At 34.7% G+C, this 21,142-nt stretch overlaps 2 protein-coding genes and 1 long non-coding RNA gene across 4 annotated transcripts in view; 1 reads left to right on the forward strand and 2 right to left on the reverse strand.

Annotated features, from left to right (window-relative positions):
- The first annotated feature begins 1,275 nt into the window (after nucleotides 1–1,275).
- On the forward strand, nucleotides 1,276–14,752 carry LOC103512127 (cilia- and flagella-associated protein 45-like). Of its 2 annotated transcripts, none has more exons than XM_026825693.1 (2): nucleotides 1,276–2,210; nucleotides 13,907–14,752. In XM_026825693.1, exons 1-2 carry the CDS (start codon nucleotides 1,467–1,469, stop codon nucleotides 14,666–14,668), a joined length of 1,506 nt encoding a protein of 501 aa, XP_026681494.1. In that variant the 5' UTR covers nucleotides 1,276–1,466; the 3' UTR covers nucleotides 14,669–14,752. The 2 variants fall into 2 exon arrangements, with proteins under 2 accessions (XP_026681494.1, XP_026681493.1); XM_026825692.1 differs by lacking the exon at nucleotides 1,276–2,210 and adding an exon at nucleotides 12,146–12,415 and having other exon boundaries at nucleotides 13,130–14,752.
- LOC113468622 lies at nucleotides 1,336–12,435 on the reverse strand. Its single transcript, XR_003392304.1, has 3 exons — nucleotides 12,335–12,435; nucleotides 10,381–10,384; nucleotides 1,336–1,352 (listed from the first exon to the last, which is right to left on the reverse strand). It is a non-coding gene; the product is annotated as an uncharacterized LOC113468622 (long non-coding RNA).
- An 82-nt stretch (nucleotides 14,753–14,834) lies between the features above and the next one.
- The window catches only part of LOC108252742, a 38,843-nt gene continuing 32,535 nt past the window's right edge, over nucleotides 14,835–21,142 (reverse strand). Inside the window, exon 5 of the mRNA XM_026825691.1 lies at nucleotides 14,835–15,145. Coding sequence (XP_026681492.1) covers nucleotides 14,942–15,145 — 204 coding nt within the window. The 3' untranslated portion in view covers nucleotides 14,835–14,941. The remainder of the gene's footprint in view (nucleotides 15,146–21,142) is intronic.

A 21,142-nucleotide genomic window follows, 5' to 3' on the forward strand; every position in this document is an offset into this window, starting at 1 on the left:
CAGTATCTATCAGGTAAAACAGAATCATGTCCGATTTTCTGTTCTAAAGTTTTCAGATCAAAAGCGTTATGATATCTAATAGCACGTCTCTCCAATAAAAACGGCGACTTTGAGGAATGTCTTGCGCATTTATGTAATTTGTCTTGCGGTTCTCCAGGCTGACCATTTCTACCACGGGTTGGTATTATTGTTCTAATCTTTGTGGTTTTACCTAACTCTGACGTCACGATGTTACCAATATCTTCAATACAGTATCTATTGGTACTATTACCTCTGTGCGTACAATATCTCACGATATAGATTCGAGCATCTTCATAGCTTCCTGCATGGACTCTGATTTCAAGACGGTTCCAAGTTCCAGGTGCTACAGATCCATATCATTGGCTTGCTGATGGATCAGATATCAAAACTAGCACTAGCACTAGACCTGTCGTTCTTTAGATAGGTTATACAAGGTTGGTCATTGTTTCAAAAAAGAGTTTTTGGCTTTTCAACAGGTATATTTTGGGTTGACTTTCAATAATATGCACATTTTGGGTAGGTACATTACTCAGGGGGGTTAAGTAGGAAAAGAAAATATGTATACAGAAACAATAAATAGTAAAACACTCGATTGTTACGGGGGTAGGTACATGAATAAATAGTTTGTTTTTTATATTTTAAAATCTACTGATGGATTTGTTGATCCCTTTTTACATACAAAATTAAACTGGTTATTTTTAGATAAATCTAAACAACTTGTTGAAACGATTCACAAAATAAAATACATTTTTTATAACAAGAAAATACACATTAGGGGACTCTATACATACCTAAATATTTCCTAGGACTAGTTCCATTTTCGCAATTTTGAACAGATTATTCTGACATCGGTACTTGAATTTTAAGTGCTATCTATTTAGAGGTTTCAAGTCTCCAAAGTCATCGCATGGATGAGATTTGAGTGTCAGAGCTTGTCCTAAGATTCAGAATACCTAAGTAAACATCTATCAAAAGTGGTAAATTTGTGTATTTTATTTTATTTAAACCGTCAACTATCTCAACTAAGCCTAACATGTAAAAGATAACCTGTTTAATGAGTTCAAAAAATTGAACATAGCTATAACAAAAAATATGTAATATTACATCTGTACATCATACATATGTCATATTATGTAGATTAGGTACTGAAAATGTGCAGGTTTCTTATTTTAATAACTTCTTGGTACTTGGAATCAAAACATTTAAATACCCATTGTTCATTTTTTATGATTCTGAAAGTACGTACATATCTAACTAATAACATGTACATAAATATTTTTTGGAAGACTGATTCAATCAAATTCAACGATAAGACCCATTATCAACCCTGGCTTGGACCCTGACTTTACTAACCAGTTCCTTTAAATATTTTATGGAGACACTAACTTTGAACTGATTATCATAACCCCAAGGATAATTTTAAGTTAGAATTCAGTGTTTTCGATATGAAGAAGTACAAGACAAAAACACAATGTAGAAGGGATGAGGTGTTAGATGGTTTGAAAGGGTTTCCTCAAGATGGAAGGAAAAGAGTGACAATAATAGCAAATGATCATGCCCGAGTCGTTCTCATACCAGAAGAAAATCGATCCTCATCCGATTTTATAAAAGTGAAAGAGTCGAAATATGAATCACTAATAGATGTCACAAGAAGACCAAACTTAGAAGAGAGACAAGAGTATGTAAACAAAATGAAGGAGGATAATATAAAAAGGGAAACAAACCTGATGAATATAATAAAGTCTGTTAAAATTGTAAAGCCGAAGCTATCAACGTTGGAAAGTAAACAGGACGAAGAAAAACGCATCAGAGAAAAACATATCAAACAGAGAGCTGAAGCACTGAGGCTGGAAGAAGAAGATGTAATGAAACTTTTGAATTCAGAAATAGCAAGAGCTAAATGTTCTGCTATTCAACAGAAACAAATAGATCAAAAACTTTTAAAAGAAAAAGTAGACAAAGAGATGGAGGAAAAACGAGTAAAAGACATGTTGGAGCGAAATGAATTTTTGTTCTACAAGGCAAAAACAAAAGATGAAGAACAAAAGAGAGACACTAAAAAGAAGTTTGTCGAATTTCTAGAGAAACAAGTCAAAGTAAAAGAAGTGGAGAAATCCTTGAGAAAAAAAGAGATTGAACAAGAAATTACCGAGAAAAACTTGAGATTAGCTCAGCAAAATAAAAAAGATTTAGAAGAACTGCTCAGGAGGGAAGAAGATAGAAGGAAGTTTGTCGAATTTCTAGAGAAACAAGTCAAAGTAAAAGAAGTGGAGAAATCCTTGAGAAAAAAAGAGATCGAACAAGAAATTACCGAGAAAAACTTGAGATTAGCTCAGCAAAATAAAAAAGATTTAGAAGAACTGCTCAGGAGGGAAGAAGATAGAAGAAACCTCTTAAATCACAATAAAAATTCTATACTAGAAGCTCAAAAATTAAAGGAAAAAGAAATAGAAGAAGAGAAAATTTTGTCAGCTAAAATGGAAGACATATGGAGACAAAAAGATGAACAACAGAAGTCAGCACAAGATCATTTTAATCGTCAATTGGAAGAAAGAAACAAAGTTTTCGAATTGTTGGCCAAACAGAAAAAGGAAGAGAATGAATTAAGATTAGAAGCCGAAGAATTTGCAATGAGAAGAAGAAACAATGAATTTGATAGAGAGTGGAGACAAAAAGAAAAAGAAAGAATACTGAACGAGTTAGAGAAAAGGAAAAGTTTTCAAGAAGGGATATTAAGGCAAATCGATGATAAGTATAAGCAGAAAACAATAGAAATTATAGATGAACTGAAAGAAGTACAAAAAATGGCAAATAAATTGAAGGATATGGATAGTAAAATTGAAGAACACAATAAAAAACTTAAAGATGAAAAGCAGAAAATGACAGGTTATATTGTGGAACAAGCTCAAGAAAAGCTAAGAAAGGAAGAACAAGAGAAAGTAGAAACTGAAATATGGCGTAACAAAATCAAAGATATGGAACAAAGAAGAAAAGAAAAGTTGAGAAAAGCAATAGAGAAGAAAATAGAAGACCTGAGATCTCATGACATAAGTGATGAATTAATCAATTCGGTAAGGCAAAAAGCCGACATTTTAGAATCAAAGATACAATAGAATGTGAAAAAATATTTTAAAAGAAATAAATGAAAATAAAATAACTAAGGATATCTTAATAAATAAATTTACAGAAGAATACTGTTGTCTTGACAAAGTTTTTTTATGGCTATCAAAATAATAACAAATGGAATTACCTTTCCGCTATCGTATAAAATTATTCCTTAAAATTACAATCTAACAATAAAATTATTATTTATCACAAAGATCCGAACATTCTCTGTCCTCTGGTCAAAAACATACTGACGGCCATCACTGATAGAAGTAAAAACAAGAGTCCAAACAAGCAGGTGGCCATTCGACACCAACATCTCTGCCGCTTTGTAGCCTGAATCTTGCTCATGAGTTTTTCAGCTTGATGTGTGTCCAAAGTGAAGTCGGGAAAGTTGTAGCCGGGGATGGTCTGAAACAGGAAAACATAGAGTCAATAGGATTATTCAAAAGTAGAATACTGAAGCGAAGGGTCACAGTCTGGACTCTAAACCCAAAGCTACCAACGGATACCAAGCCATAATAAAAATTATCGAAATAGTACCTATTCCCTATTGCCCGTAAAGGATAATATAGGGATAAGCAACTGGGTAGGTAGGTAGTAGGTAGGTACCACAACTTCCTCAATATAACCCATTCCTTCCTAATAATTCCACTGGATTTAATAAACGCCTATTGTAAGAATTCTCCAACACATAAACAGATTAAACCTGGTGTGATTCTCCAAGATTTATAGCTTGAAATAAGTTAGTGGTAGCAATAGGTCCTTATTACTTTTACAAAGTATTGTACTGGGGTCGTGCTCTATCCATCCCATTCATGCCCATATCCCATCTAGATCCTAGTAATAAAGAAATAAAGTTATCTAATCTTTCATTTACATAAGCGCTGGGCAAATGATTACCTTAGCCTTGGTCTTAAATCTTATAATCACTACTATTGTTGAAAAGTAGAGAATACTCGTGCTTCTGGCTAAGGAATTACCCTTCATGTTAAAGTTGGTTCACCTGAAGTTAGGAACTTAGACCAGTTTATATCTTGTAGATTGTTTTTGTAAATTGAGTTATTCGTGGAAAAATAACAAAAGTTCAGAAGAACACCCTGCATTGTGTTGGTAGGAGCAATGAGTCTATGAGTCATCAAAAAAGTAGGCTACGTTGCCAAACATATCAAAGGTTGCGGTAATTCTTTAAAAGAGGAAGGTACATTGCACAGTGCTTCCTCCCACATTACACAATGATTCAACCTCTTGAAAAAAAGGTTACAGATCGAAGCTACCTCTGCTTTTTAAAAGAGAGAGTTTATAAAAATAGACCTTTACCTTAAATGCAACAATTCAAGGAATTCTCGCATTCTGATTAGTTCCTTCATTTTGGGTCGACGACTCCTTGCTCTCATATCCATCTGGACAGAGAATAATGAAGGGTTTTCTTTTCTGAAGTATATGTACATGCACTGTTGACTGATGCACACATGCTCATTAGTGCCAGGGAGTGTAGAGAACCACTTGAGTCAGAGTTTTGAAAATATCTCATGAATCAATTCTCATCAGAATGAAAGAAGATACCTCAGTTAGGTGAAACGTTTAACGAGACTGTTGAAGATATAAAATCAAAGGGCATCTAACAAAAGAAGTGGATACCGAGCCACTAATTATGGTAGTTGTGCATTCATCAGATCAGATAGGCGGCCATTTAATTCTTCTACAAAAATATAAAAACAACAACGAGCACATAAATTTAAGGTAACGACCATGAGCAACCTCTAGGTGAAACGTTTAACGAGACTGTTAAAGATATAAAATCAAAGGGCATCTAACAAAAGAAGTGGATACCGAGCCACTAATTATGGTAGTTGTTCATTCATCTGATCAGATAGGCGGCCATTTAATTCTTCTACAAAAATATAAAAACAACAACGAGCACATAAATTTAAGGTAACGACCATGAGCAACCTTGATTCCAAAAATCTAACCTCAACCTGGTGAGATAATAACTTCATTACAGTGTTGCCTATCTTCAAGGTCACTTTCTTTTATGTAACTTTAATTTGACCATTATATCACTGACAGACTGTACAAATTGTCTGACCAACTGGTAACAACCCACTGATTGGATCTTAATTTCCACCAATCATCAGCTTCATCGAATTCGTTATTAGATGAGAATAGGTAAGGTCATCTGCTGACCTCATTAGATCAAATCATTTTAGTAAGATCACTAGTAAACTACCCAAAGTTTGAAAAAACAGATGTAGGCAGTGATGATCATGATTCATGACTGAACGAAGTGGAGATCCGTAAAACTGTTAAAGAATACCTAACCAAGGAAACGGAAATTTAAAAGTAATTTTTCAATCTCATAGCACACATCCAGAGGAGGGCTCATCTATAAACAGACCAAAAGGAACTATTATTGTTTGTTATTCCTTATGAAATATGAGCAACTCCCCTATGTAGCTGATATTCTGGTTACATCACAACTGGTTGATTGGGAGCATCGTCTCTTTCTCTTCAAATATGGGCATGAGTTTACTCAATTTAAGATGAGCTGAAAATAATGAGATTTATAGAAATACACTTTGGTGTTTGATATTGGTAGCTACCAGCACACCAGCAGTACTTGTTACATCTTTACAAGTGCTTTCCTTCAGTCCTCCAAATACATTGGCCTACTGTATATCTCTGTATGTTTACATATGCATATTTGGATCACTCTGTATTGATTAATTATTTGTCATGGAAATTTACCAAAGGCATGATTACTACCGGGAACTAGGATAATCTCTGCTATCCACATCACTAATGATAATCACCTAAGATAACTGCAGGAAAAGAATACCATAAGATGGTTACACAATAAATTTTTCTTCTGGCCGATCTGGAAAATGCCAATTCTTACAGCTGCATGTGAAGAGTAATTAGGGTCTATATCTTCATTTTCCGCTGGTACAGAGCAAGAGTATCTTTGTCTTGTAATGTCTCTACACGCTCTACAATGTAATTTGTTGAAAATATCCTTGCATCCTTCTAAATCATTCATTATTTCACACAAATGAAGCTTTGTAGCAGAAAACAATCATTTGTCCATTACATATTAGACATGCATGCGATTGCGATACTCTCAGGTCTTACATAATTATGGAACTGAAACGTTTTCCTTGATAATTATCAGCTACCTTGACTTTACGATATGCATTTTCTGTATTTTGTGTCTAATGATGCTATTGTCAGGTCATAAAAAAAACACAGATACTAAATACATTGAACATTCTAAATCAGTGCTACTCAAACTCATTTCAAGAACAGATAGAAGTATGTTTGCTAGACTCTGAGGAGTCTGAGGCGATAGAAACCCTCTTGATAACTTACTAGAATAAGTTTAAAACATCTTCAGAAGAATTAGGTCACTAATTTTGATCAAAAATTTCAAAGAAAACTCGAATTTTCCGAGGAAAAATGTATGTGACGCAGCGCTCACCCGCGAGTACTCGTGTAACTTTCAGACCCGCGACTACCCGCGGGTTAAAAATGTACATACCTAGGTGTCTAGTTTTAAGTTTGAATGGATTAGGTAAAAACCCTACAATTGACCTACTAACTTGGAGATGCTATTTTTTATTTGAGAAACACTGTTTTGTCTTTTAAATATTACCTACATTTTTCATACCTAACTTTACTATTGTAACTTTGTAACTTAAGATCTAATAAAGATCATCAAATAATTACATGCTCAAGCCTTCCGGACGTATACATGGCCCTTTATTATACACTATTTCATATCCCAGGTGTATGTTAATTTCTTACGTCATTTTAGTTTTCAATTGGCAAGTTTCATTTGAAGCATGAACATCGATAAACAACGGACAGCTTTGTTAGTTTACCGCACGGCGCACGCGTCAGGAGCAGAGCTGAATGAAACCAGGATCTCGGGATTGCTCGGCAAAACTCGGACGCACGCGCAATATTTTTCTCTCTCTCCTCTTCGAATTTATTTTTTAAGACTAAAATAACTAAGTAGGTACCTACTTACATTTTTGCCCCTAGATAGCCATCGCCCCCTTTATTCGCTCCTTTTATTCATCGCCCCCCATATCGCCCCCTAAGGCTTCATCGCCCCCAAGGGGGCGATATCGCCCAGGTTGGGAAACACTGCTCTAATGTACCACAGTATGCTACCATGCTACCTACATTACGTTCGTTACATATGTACACACTAAGTGTTAGGACCTGCAATACACACATTTTACACCTGTAAAAAACTAATACAAGACTTCTTACTTTGACAGTGCTGTGTCATCTGAATATAAGAATAGTTAATAAACAGACAATACGTAATAATTATGTATCTATATCAGCATAGGCACATCACAATACCCGCGTCTTCGTGTAGAAACAAATAAAGAAACTGCTCCTAACAATCCACAAAGCATCTCAGCAACAAGGTAATACTGGAATTATCTTAGGTGAAAGAGGATCAGCCCCCATTGCAAAACCATAGGTCTGGCATTCAGCTGTCAGATGGTGGAAGATCTGCCCATGTCTGATCACGATGTACCTTTGGACTATGTGATCCATCCGTTGTCAACTCCTTGAAGAATGAAACACCGCTAAATCTGTGGAATAAGAGTGCAAGCCTTGTTAGCTTGGAGGGTAGCGTCTGCTTTGTAAGAGCTAGGTCACGGGTCATTCTAAACAGAAAATTCGTTCTTGGAAAGGCTCTGACACGAGAAGGGTACAGAGATGTCTTGGTTGGTCGTCGGATTGATACTGTACCTATGTGTTTTGTGCCTCGCACATTGCATATCTAAAAGACCGATGAAGGCGTGCACTTGTTTATGTGTATGCTCGGATTACTTGGGGTAGTTTGAGACTGGGATTAAAGTTAAACCTAGGTATTGGATTGAGCGATCTAATTATATCTATTCTTAATCCAAAGTTTCCAATGAGTTTCGCTTCAATCTAAAGATTACCTCAAAGTATGGGCCCTGGACATTAGTGTATTTTCAGGCAATCAGATAATTCAGATATGTACCTCGTAGGTTGTAGGTATGTACCTACCTTTCTTTTTTGTGTTAAAAAAAATAAATAATAATAAATGGTTAGGTGCTGATTGTGCCTACAGATTTTATTCATTAGAAAGAAGTAGGTACCTTTTTTTTTAAATTTTGTAAAACTGAATCTTTTTCTTTTCTAATTTAGGTACCGATAGGACTTGAAAGATTTTCAAAAAGGTACGTTATTCAAAAAGGTACGTTAAGTCTAATCCACCTATAACTATTCAATCAATACGTACCTCTAATGCTCCAATCCACCTAACTATTCAATACATACCTCTAATGCGATAACACGTAACGTCTCTTGTAAATCTCGCCAATCACAATGCTAAGAGAGTATGAGATAATCTTATTATACTTACCCATATCCAAAAATCCATTAAGACTTTGTAACAGCAAATATCCATAAAGCCGGCCAGACCATATAAATAATGGGACCAACACAATATAACCCCCGCCCTCCGCCCAATCCAAGCGGTTATCGCACAGGCACTAGCACACCCTCACAAAACTAATTGCCCACGGCATCATGACATTATCGGTAACAGTCTCTAGGTACCTGATACCCGGATCTTGGGACGAAAGTTATTCGAATTGGAATGATTTGTGCGGGGGGTTCCACTTTCTCTAGTCACTAGATCTGCGAATAACTTTGGCCTGGCCTAGTGAGGTGGGGATTAGGACAAATCTGGAGTCCTAAATTTTGTCAGCTTGCATAATGTTTGAGATACATAATAGTGCATTACCTATGTATATATTGTATATTTGTATATGCTGTGGTGCACATGTCTTCCTCTATTATCTTGGACTGATAGTCAGCAAACATGTGGACACATTTTTTTTTTTTTTTTTTTTTTTTCCAAGGGGTTTTTAGAGGGGAACTGGAACAGCCTAACAGCTAAGGTCTTATCGTCCCGAAAGTGAAGAGAGAATAAAGAAAGGATAGAAGAAAGCTACCCGTTCCTAAAACGAACTTATCTGTTTTGGATAAAATCCGCCCCGGACGGGAATCGAGCCCGCAGCCAGCGCTTACAAGGCAGACGCGCTTACCTTCCAAGTTACCAAGGCTGGCAAGATCTCCCTTGAAGCTAGGATAGTTAAGACTCATCCAATGCAAATTATTTGCATCTATTCTTTATCATTAGTGATTTACCTAAGTAGGTAGGTACCTCAGGACATTACATCCGGACTGGAAACTAGCTTGACCTAGATATATCTGATGGTGATGACATTTCAAATAGGCATACATAATATCTGAAACCAGATAACCAAATTGCTCACCATAGCCCAGATTCACACCATGGCATATGCAGATTCCGCAAAGATACTAGGTATTGAGAGAAGTTCAAGTTTTTGCTTGTAGATATCTACTGGAAGTTGTGGGAGCAAAAAATATTGATACCCAACTAGGTAGTATTAATCTCTTTGATTCGGAACTTACGCGGAGGTCTGATCATTATGTTCGTTACGCGTAGGTACATATATATCACATTTAAGAAAAAAGTTAGAGTGAATAATGGACATGGTAGCTGGACCTACTTAGCTATAAAATATTAGCACCTCATGATCACATTCAAAGTCCGACTAAGAATGTCACGAGGAAGAAGATACTCCAGAATACTTACCAAATCGGGAAAAAACTTACACCTGACTTCGTTTGGTGAATACGAGTTTGCCGGGTTTAACTACATAGATTCTTATTTTAAGGGAAAAGAACCATCCATAAAGGGAATTGCCTTTCCACTTAATGCTGTCCAGTTTTACTTTCTTCCCCTTTCCTTTCATACTCTTCACAATTTGCAATTTGTAGGTAGAGCGGTAGAGGTCTAATCGTTTTATACCAGGGATGGGCATAACGTGGCTCGCGAGCCAATCTTGTGCGGCACTCTAATCATGGATCATCCTTGTTGATTTTTTTCTTCTCTGAATATCAGAATGTCCATGGGATTGCGGCTCCCGAAGGTCAGGATAGTGGACACCCTTGTTTTACACTTTCCTCAAATGTAGTTTCTCGTCTCCTATTCTTTTTCTAGTCTTATTCACATCTGTTTAGAAGTGACTAGAAGCAGAAGTCGCAGATGAGATGACATATTAAGACTCTGTCTTTCGTCACCTGGAGGTTTGATATGGATTCATCACTTGCATTCAATCTATCAGCCTGACCACTGTTCATTACTTGATGCAAATGATGGAAGTCTACACGGCTTGATGACTTTCTCCATAGGTTCATCGCCACCAAGAAGGAAAAATGGTAATTCTTTTAGAGGCTTTACGGCAGGAATCTCACGCGAAGAGCTCTTCCACCCAACCAAAGATAAGATAGTAAGAGGGGAAAGAAGAGGAACAAAGAAAATAACTAGAAGAAATAAATATACATACATATACCTATGTAGGTAGAGATGACAAGATGTTAGACTTTGAACATCTTGTATTTTGTCATCTCTAACATCAAGACTCTTATAATGATCTGCTATGAGAATCTTGAAGCTGTCAATGTCAACACGTATGGCATTTTTCATGTCAATTAGTAGAGCGTTGTACAAGCATATGGACAAGAGAAATGTCATGAGTAATATCAGTTGACACATACATTTTCTCGTTACAATTTCATTAATGCCCGATCTTACCACTGAGAGTTTTCAGTTAAGCCAGAGTTTAAGAAATACTGATGATGAAGAAATACTGATGAACTTGTCTAGATCAAATGGGTGCCGTCAAAGAAAACAATTGACACTGTGTTAACTCTCAGTGTGCTAAGATCGGTAAAAAGTGTTCAGTATCTATCAGGTAAAAGTTTTACCTGATAGATACTGAACACTTTTACCGTAAAACAGAATCATGTCCGATTTTCTGTTCTTAAGTTTTCAGATCAAAAGCGTTATGATATCTAATAGCACGTCTCTCCAATAAAAACGGCGACTTTGAGGAATGTGTTGCGCATTTATGTAATTTGTCTTGCGGTTCTCCAGGCTGACCATTTCTACCACCGGTTGGTATTATTGTTCTAATCTTTGTGGTTTTACCTAACTCTGACGTCACGATGTTACCAATATCTTCAATACAGTATCTATTGGTACTATTACCTCTGTGCGTACAATATCTCACGATATAGATTCGAGCATCTTCATAGCTTCCTGCATGGACTCTGATTTCAAGACGGTTCCAAGTTCCAGGTGCTACAGATCCATATCATTGGCTTGCTGATGGATCAGATATCAAAACTAGCACTAGCACTAGACCTGTCGTTCTTTAGATAGGTTATACAAGGTTGGTCATTGTTTCAAAAAAGAGTTTTTGGCTTTTCAACAGGTATATTTTGGGTTGACTTTCAATAATATGCACATTTTGGGTAGGTACATTACTCAGGGGAGTTAAGTAGGAAAAGAAAATATGTATACAGAAAAAACAATAAATAGTAAAACACTCGATTGTTACGGGGGTAGGTACATGAATAAATAGTTTGTTTTTATATTTTAAAATCTACTGATGGATTTGTTGATCCCTTTTTACATACAAAATTAAACTGGTTATTTTTAGATAAATTTAAACAACTCGTTGAAACGATTCACAAAATAAAATACATTTTTTACAACAAGAAAATACACATTAGGGGACTCTATACATACCTAAATATTTCCTAGGACTAGTTCCATTTTCGCAATTTTGAACAGATTATTCTGACATCGGTACTTGAATTTTAAGTGCTATCTATTTAGAGGTTTCAAGTCTCCAAAGTCATCGCATGGATGAGATTTGAGTGTCAGAGCTTGTCCTAAGATTCAGAATACCTAAGTAAACATCTATCAAAAGTGGTAAATTTGTGTATTTTATTTTATTTAAACCGTCAACTATCTCAACTAAGCCTAACATGTAAAAGATAACCTGTTTAATGAGTTCAAAAAATTGAACATAGCTATAACAAAAAATATGTAATATTACATCTGTACATCATACATATGTAGATTAGGTACTGAAAATGTTCAGGTTTCTTATTTTAATAACTTCTTGGTACTTGGAATCAAAACATTTAAATACCCAATGTTCATTTTTTATGATTCTGAAAGTACGTACATATCTAACTAATAAATATACACATGTAAATATTTTTTGGAAGACTGATTCAATCAAATTCAACGATAAGACCCATTATCAACCCTGGACCCTGGCTTTACTAACCAGTTCCTTTAAATATTTTATGGAGACACTAACTTTGAACTGATTATCATAACCCCAAGGATAATTTTAAGTTAGAATTTAAACAACTCGTTGAAACGATTCACAAAATAAAATACATTTTTTACAACAAGAAAATACACATTAGGGGACTCTATACATACCTAAATATTCCCTAGTACTACTTCCATTTTCGCAATTTTGAACAGATTTTTCTGACATCGGTACTTGAATTTTAAGTGCTATTTAGAGGTTTCAAGTCTCTAAAGTCATCGCATGGATGAGATTTGAGTGTCAGAGCTTGTCCTAAGATTCACAATACCCAAGTAAACATCTATCAAAAGTGGTAAATTTGTGTATTTTATTTTATTTAAACCGTCAACTATCTCAACTAAGCCTAACATGTAAAAGATAACCTGTTTAATGAGTTCAAAAAATTGAACATAGCTATAACAAAAAATATGTAATATTACATCTGTACATCATACATATGTCATATTATGTAGATTAGGTACTGAAAATGTGCAGGTTTCTTATTTTAATAACTTCTTGGTACTTGGAATCAAAACATTTAAATACCCAATGTTCATTTTTTATGATTCTGAAAGTACGTACATATCTAACTAATAACATGTACATAAATATTTTTTGGAAGACTGATTCAATCAAATTCAACGATAAGACCCATTATCAACCCTGGACCCTGGCTTTACTAACCAGTTCCTTTAAATATTTTATGGAGACACTAACTTTGAACTGATTATCATAACCCCAAGGATAATTTTAAGTTAGAATTCAGTGTTTTCGATATGAAGAAGTACAAGACAAAAACACAATGTAGAAGGGATGAGGTGTTAGATGGTTTGAAAGGGTTTCCTCAAGATGGAAGGAAAAGAGTGACAATAATAGCAAATGATCATGCCCGAGTCGTTCTCATACCAGAAGAAAATCGATCCTCATCCGATTTTATAAAAGTGAAAGAGTCGAAATATGAATCACTAATAGATGTCACAAGAAGACCAAACTTAGAAGAGAGACAAGAGTATGTAAACAAAATGAAGGAGGATAATATAAAAAGGGAAACAAACCTGATGAATATAATAAAGTCTGTTAAAATTGTAAAGCCGAAGCTATCAACGTTGGAAAGTAAAGAGGACGAAGAAAAACGCATCAGAGAAAAACATATCAAACAGAGAGCTGAAGCACTGAGGCTGGAAGAAGAAGATGTAATGAAACTCTTGAATTCAGAAATAGCAAGAGCTAAATGTTCAGCTATTCAACAGAAACAAATAGATCAAAAACTTTTAAAAGAAAAAGTAGACAAAGAGATGGAGGAAAAACGAGTGAAAGACATGTTGGAGCGAAATGAATTTTTGTTCTACAAGGCAAAAACAAAAGATGAAGAACAAAAGAGAGACACTAAAAAGAAGTTTGTCGAATTTCTAGAGAAACAAGTCAAAGTAAAAGAAGTGGAGAAATCCTTGAGAAAAAAAGAGATTGAACAAGAAATTACCGAGAAAAACTTGAGATTAGCTCAGCAAAATAAAAAAGATTTAGAAGAACTGCTCAGGAGGGAAGAAGATAGAAGAAACCTTTTAAATCACAATAAAAATTCCATACTAGAAGCTCAAAAATTAAAGGAAAAAGAAATAGAAGAAGAGAAAATTTTGTCAGCTAAAATGGAAGACATATGGAGACAAAAAGATGAACAACAGAAGTCAGCACAAGATCATTTTAATCGTCAATTGGAAGAAAGAAACAAAGTTTTCGAATTGTTGGCCAAACAGAAAAAGGAAGAGAATGAATTAAGATTAGAAGCCGAAGAATTTGCAATGAGAAGAAGAAACAATGAATTTGATAGAGAGTGGAGACAAAAAGAAAAAGAAAGAATACTGAACGAGTTAGAGAAAAGGAAAAGTTTTCAAGAAGGGATATTAAGGCAAATCGATGATAAGTATAAGCAGAAAACAATAGAAATTATAGATGAACTGAAAGAAGTACAAAAAATGGCAAATAAATTGAAGGATATGGATAGTAAAATTGAAGAACACAATAAAAAACTCAAAGATGAAAAGCAGAAAATGACAGGTTATATTGTGGAACAAGCTCAAGAAAAGCTAAGAAAGGAAGAACAAGAGAAAGTAGAAACTGAAATATGGCGTAACAAAATCAAAGATATGGAACAAAGAAGAAAAGAAAAGTTGAGAAAAGCAATAGAGAAGAAAATAGAAGACCTGAGATCTCATGACATAAGTGATGAATTAATCAATTCGGTAAGGCAAAAAGCCGACATTTTAGAATCAAAGATACAATAGAATGTGAAAAAATATTTTAAAAGAAATAAATGAAAATAAAATAACTAAGGATATCTTAATAAATAAATTTACAGAAGAATACTGTTGTCTTGAAATAACTAAGGATATCTTAATAAATAAATTTACAGAAGAATACTGTTATCTTGAAAAAGTTTTTTTATGGCTATCAAAAAAAAAAAAAAAAAAAAATAATAATAACAAATGGAATTACCTTTCCGCTATCGTCTAAAATTATTCCTTAAAATTACAATCTAACAATAAAATTATTATTTATCACAAAGATCCGAACATTCTCTGTCCTCTTGTCAAAAACATACTGACGGCCATCACTGATAGAAGTAAAAACAAGAGTCCAAACAAGCAGGTAGCCATTCGACACCAACATCTCTGCCGCTTTGTAGCCTGAATCTTGCTCATGAGTTTTTCAGCTTGATGAGTGTCCAAAGTGAAGTCGGGAAAGTTGTAGCCGGGGATGGTCTGAAACAGGAAAACATAGAGTCAATAGGATTATTCAAAACTAGAATACTGAAGCGAAGGGTCACAGTCTGGACTCTAAACCCAAAGCTACCAACGGATACCAAGCCATAAAAATTATCGACATAGTACCTATTCCCTATTGCCCGTAAAGGATAATATAGGGATAAGCAACTGTGTAGGTAGGTAGGTACCACAACTTCCTCAATATAACCCATTCCTTCCTAATAATTCCACTGGATTTAATAAACGCCTATTGTAAGAATTCTCCAACACATAAACAGCTGGTGTGATTCTCCAAGATTTATAGCTTGAAATAAGTTAGTGGTAGCAATAGGTCCTTATTACTTTTACAAAGTATTGTACTGGGGTCGTGCTCTATCCATCCCATTCATGCCCATATCCCATCTAGATCCTAGTAATAAAGAAATAAAGTTATCTAATCTTTCATTTACATAAGCGCTGGGCAAATGATTACCTTAGCCTTGGTCTTAAATCTTATAATCACTACTATTGTTGAAAAGTAGAGAATACTCGTGCTTGTGGCTAAGGAATTACCCTTCCTGTTAAAGTTGGTTCACCTGAAGTTAGGAACTTAGACCAGTTTATATCTTGTAGATTGTTTTTGTAAAATGAGTTATTCGTGGAAAAATAACAAAAGTTCAGAAGAACACCCTGCATTGTGTTGGTAATATGGTTCATAGGTATACGTACAGTGTACCGACACCGTACAAGACTAGGTTCGTTTGAAATCTATATAAATAAAATTGTGGATTTTTCTACAATAATATGATTGTAGCCCTCTAATGTACCACAGTATGCTACCTACATTACGTTCGTTACATATGTACACACTACACTAAGTGTTAGGACCTGCAATACACACATTTTACACCTGTAAAAAACTAATACAAGACTTCTTACTTTGACAGTGCTGTGTCATCCTGGTGTGATTCTCCAAGATTTATAGCTTGAAATAAGTTAGTGGTAGCAATAGGTCCTTATTACTTTTACAAAGTATTGTACTGGGGTCGTGCTCTATCCATCCCATTCATGCCCATATCTCATCTAGATCCTAGTAATAAAGAAATAAAGTTATCTAATCTTTCATTTACATAAGCGCTGGGCAAATGATTACCTTAGCCTTGGTCTTAAATCTTATAATCACTACTATTGTTGAAAAGTAGAGAATACTCGTGCTTCTGGCTAAGGAATTACCCTTCATGTTAAAGTTGGTTCACCTGAAGTTAGGAACTTAGACCAGTTTATATCTTGTAGATTGTTTTTGTAAATTGAGTTATTCGTGGAAAAATAACAAAAGTTCAGAAGAACACCCTGCATTGTGTTGGTAATATGGTTAATAGGTATACGTACAGTGTACCGACACCGTACAAGACTAGGTTCGTTTGAAATCTATATAAATAAAATTGTAGATTTGTCTACATTCTACAATAATATGATTGTAGTCCTCTAATGCAGTGTTTCCCAACCTTTTCTCTACGATCGCCCCCTTTCAGAATTTGTACACATTATCGGAACTGTGATCGCCCCCCCCAACATATTTATGGGGGGGGGATCATAGGGCGATCACACGCAAAAAAGACAGACAATGTTTTATTTCTTTATTTATTTTAAACATAGGTATCTGATCATGTTTTTTTTTTTACTTTTGAGCTTCATGGTTAATGGCTCCCTTGGGCCTGGTGAGCTTTACAGAGGCTGGTTATGTCAACATGTTGAAATATTTTTCTCATGTAAGTACACAAAGGTATTGTAACTTAGAATTTGCAAAAGTAATAGGTACAAATTTCAAAGGAGTTAAGTATGAAAGAAACGTGAAAAGATTAACTTTCAGATGATTATATCATTAAATCATTGGATTATTCAATTCATTACAATGTTATTCTTAGAACTAAAAAGGATTCCTATATCCCTAAAAGGTGATTTTGAGACCAAGTTGAAACGCATTCCTTTAGCATGGAGAAGGAATAAGCACCGTTTGCATTCTTGTATTTAGTATTTTCATTCGATCTTTTCCATGTATTTAACAAGTCAAGGATTTCTTGCACATGTCCTTTGAATTCGCCACGTGTGCTATTGTTTGATCAAAGAGAACATATTTGACAACACTAATGACATAATTGATTTAAATTCTGACCTCTACTGGAGAACCTACTACCAGAGGTCTTTGATAAGAGTCCAAGAACAAGATGAGATAACATCAGCGTCACCTAATGGGGTCTTCAAGTTGACAATAGATCTTCCCACACGTGGTGTCCTACTGTGAATAATGATATGCTAGTTGATGATCAATCTAATTGTAATCAATGAATAGCAAACATAAAGACTTGCTTGAAAATCAATTAGTTTAATCTTCCATTGTCAAGCTAAACTGACCTATTCTCCATCCAGATGGATATGAGAGCAATGAGTCATCAAAAAAGTAGGCTACGTTGCCAAACATATCAAAGGTTGCGGTAATTCTTTAAAAGAGGAAGGTACATTGCACAGTGCTTCCTCCCACATTACACAATGATTCAACCTCTTGAAAAAAAGGTTACAGATCGAAGCTACCTCTGCTTTTTAAATGCGAGAGTTTATAAAAATAGACCTTTACTTTAAATGCAACAATGCAAGGAATTCTCGCATTCTGATTAGTTCCTTCATTTTGGGTCGACGACTCCTTGCTCTCATATCCATCTGGACAGAGAATAATGTGGGATTTTCTTTTCTCAAGTACATGTACATGCACTGTTGACTAGTGCACACATGCTCATTAATGCCAGGGAGTGTAGAGAACCACTTGAGTCAGAGTTTTGAAAATATCTCATGAATCAATTCTCATCAGAATGAAAGAAGATACCTCAGTGATGGTATCATTATTATGGATCTTATTGTAATTATCAGTGCTCTAGGGTTTTCCTCTCTATCGAAAATTACTCATTGAAAATCGTGACCTCTATTCTGTTTTCAAAACAGAAAGCAAAACAGTAAAGATGTTGTAAAGATTCAAAAGATAACACAAACTTCTATTCACGACTTCACCGGAGAGTTTGGGACTTCTGAGCTGCCCATTTTAGTCCGGTTCAAATTCAGCATTGTCATGAATCTAAATAGACTGAAATCCCCAGCAACACAAATAAACATAAATATTGAACATTTAACATAGGTAACGAGCGGTTTCTAAGAATAACACTAGCGCATCAAATCAGAGCAATTTGTCATTCAAACGAAAACATAAAGACTTAACTTTCCATGGATCATAAACTAACTAATATTGTTTGTTATTCCTTATGAAATATGAGCAACTCCTCTATGTAGCTGATATTCTGGTTACATCACAACTGGTTGATTGGGAGCATCGTCTCTTCAAATATGGGCATGAGTTTACTCAATTTAAGGTGAGCTGAAAATAATGAGATTTATAGAAATACACTTTGTTGAGTTTGTTGTTTGATATTGGTAGCTACCAGCAGTACTTGTTACATCTTTACAAGTGCTTTCCTTCAGTCCTCCAAATACATAGGCCTACTGTATAGTATATCTCTGTATGTTTACATATGCATGTTTGGATCACTCTGTATTGATTAATTATTTGTCATGGAAATTTACCAAAGGCATGGTTACTACCGGGAACTAGGATAATCTCTGCTATCCACATCACTAATGATAATCACCTAAGATAACTGCAGGAAAAGAATACCATAAGATGGTTACACAATAAATTTTTCTTCTGGCCGATCTGGAAAACGCCAATTCTTACAGCTGCATGTGAAGAGTAATTAGGGTCTATAATCTATATCTTCATTTTCCGCTGGTACAGAGCAAGATTATCTTTGTCTTGTAATGTCTCTACACGCTCTACAATGTAATTTGTTGAAAATATCCTTGCATCCTTCTAAATCATTATTTCACACAAATGAAGCTTTGTAGCAGAAAACAATCATTTGTCCATTACATATTAGACATGCATGCGATTGCGATACTCTCAGGTCTTACATAATTATGGAACTGAAACGTTTTCCTTGATAATTATCAGCTACCTTGACTTTACAATATGCATTTTCTGTATTTTGTGTCTAATGATGCTATTGTCAGGTCATAAAAAAAAACACAGATACTAAATACATTGAACATTCTAAATCAGTGCTACTCAAACTCATTTCAAGAACAGATAGAAGTATGGCAGTCATTTACGGCGAAAATATAAAACTAGAAGACCCAAAGTTTAGCTCTGAAATATTGTCTTACATATCTCAATTTATTGCAATTAAGAAAATATTGAATTTCATTTTGATTTTTCACATAGGTATTTCACAAAACGAAGGAAATTAAAAAAAGTGTATCCATCATCATCAGACCTCACTTTGTTCTTTTCTCGATTGGGGCTCGAACCCGGTATTTAGGCGATAGAAACCTTCTTGATAACATACTAGAATAAGTTTAAAACATCTTCAGAAGAATTAGGTCACTAATTTTGATCAAAAATTTCAAAGAAAACTCGAATTTTCCGAGGAAAAATGTATGTGAGCGCAGCGCTCACCCGCGAGTACTCGTGTAACTTTCAGACCCGCGAGTACTCGCGGCTTAAAAACGTACATATGTACCTAGGTGTCTAGTTTTAAGTTTGAATGGATTAGGTAAAAACTCTACAATTGACCTACTAACTTGGAGATGCTATTTTTAATTGAGAAACACTGTTTTGTCTTTTAAATATTACCTACATTTTTCATACCTAACTTTACTATTGTAACTTTGTAACTTAAGATCTAATAAAGATCATCAAATAATTACATGCTCAAGCCTTCCGGACGTATACATGGCCGTTTATTACTATTTCATATCACAGGTTTATGTTAATTTCTTACGTCATTTTAGTTTTCAATTGGCAAGTTTCATTTGAAGCATGAACATCGATAAACAACGGACAGCTTTGTTAGCATGATGTGGACTTTGGATCATATTAAAACATTAAAAATTATTCAACACGTATGTGAACTTCTTTAGTTCTTTCAGTGTTGAATCAGTTCTTTTTATAACCTTCTGGGAAAATCATCTTCCTGGTTGCATTTTTTCTGTTTTAATGGTCGCTTGATACACAGAACGATGCAAGTGACTAAATTGGTTATTGGAGAACAATTTCAGACTAACAAAAAGTCTCACTCTAATAAATATTAATAAAATAAAAGAGAGACTTTTAGGCGTGATCATACTGGTAAACTTGATTTTGATAAGAATATTTATTCACCCATGTATCATTTTAAATAGTGCACTGTCTACATCAAGTACATATCTTATCATACAAATAAGTCCCCTATTCTACAAGCAACAAGATAAATGGACTACAATGTGGATTAACATAACTTATTTGCGGGATAATGTTGATGAATAGCACGGAACGATGCAAGTAATTAAATTGGTTATTGAACAATTTCAGACTAACAAAAAGTCTCACTCCAATAAATATTAATAAAATAAAAGAGAGACTTTTAGGCGTGATCATACTGGTAAACTTGATTTTGATAAGAATATTTATTCACCCATGTATATATCATTTTAAATAGTGCACTGTCTACATCAAGTACATATCTTATCATATAAATAAGTCCCCTATTCTACAAGCAACAAGATAAATGGACTACAATGTGGATTAACATAACTTATTTGCGGGATAATGTTGATGAATAATTCAACAAGTTGATCTTGTTTTGTCACAACATTGCAATGAAATATAGCCGCTAATGAATCTGCCTCGCAAACTCAAGAGTATTGTAAAGAATGTAAAGTTAATTCTCACACTTCAACTCCAAAGCACACACGGGTTTTGAGATGTGTGCATGTTGTCATTGGTTTTCATCATGACTTGGTGTTGATTTTAATTATTGATCACACAATTGTTGGAAATATTTACGTTCCAACTCGAAGCTTGGAAAACTGGCAAAGACATAATTATAAGGAAAACTCTGAAAATATGGAGATGGTACTTCCAACTCATCCAAG

The sequence above is a fragment of the Diaphorina citri genome, unplaced genomic scaffold (assembly GCF_000475195.1).
Source record: "Diaphorina citri unplaced genomic scaffold, Diaci psyllid genome assembly version 1.1 scaffold794, whole genome shotgun sequence".
NCBI lineage: Eukaryota > Metazoa > Arthropoda > Insecta > Hemiptera > Psyllidae > Diaphorina > Diaphorina citri.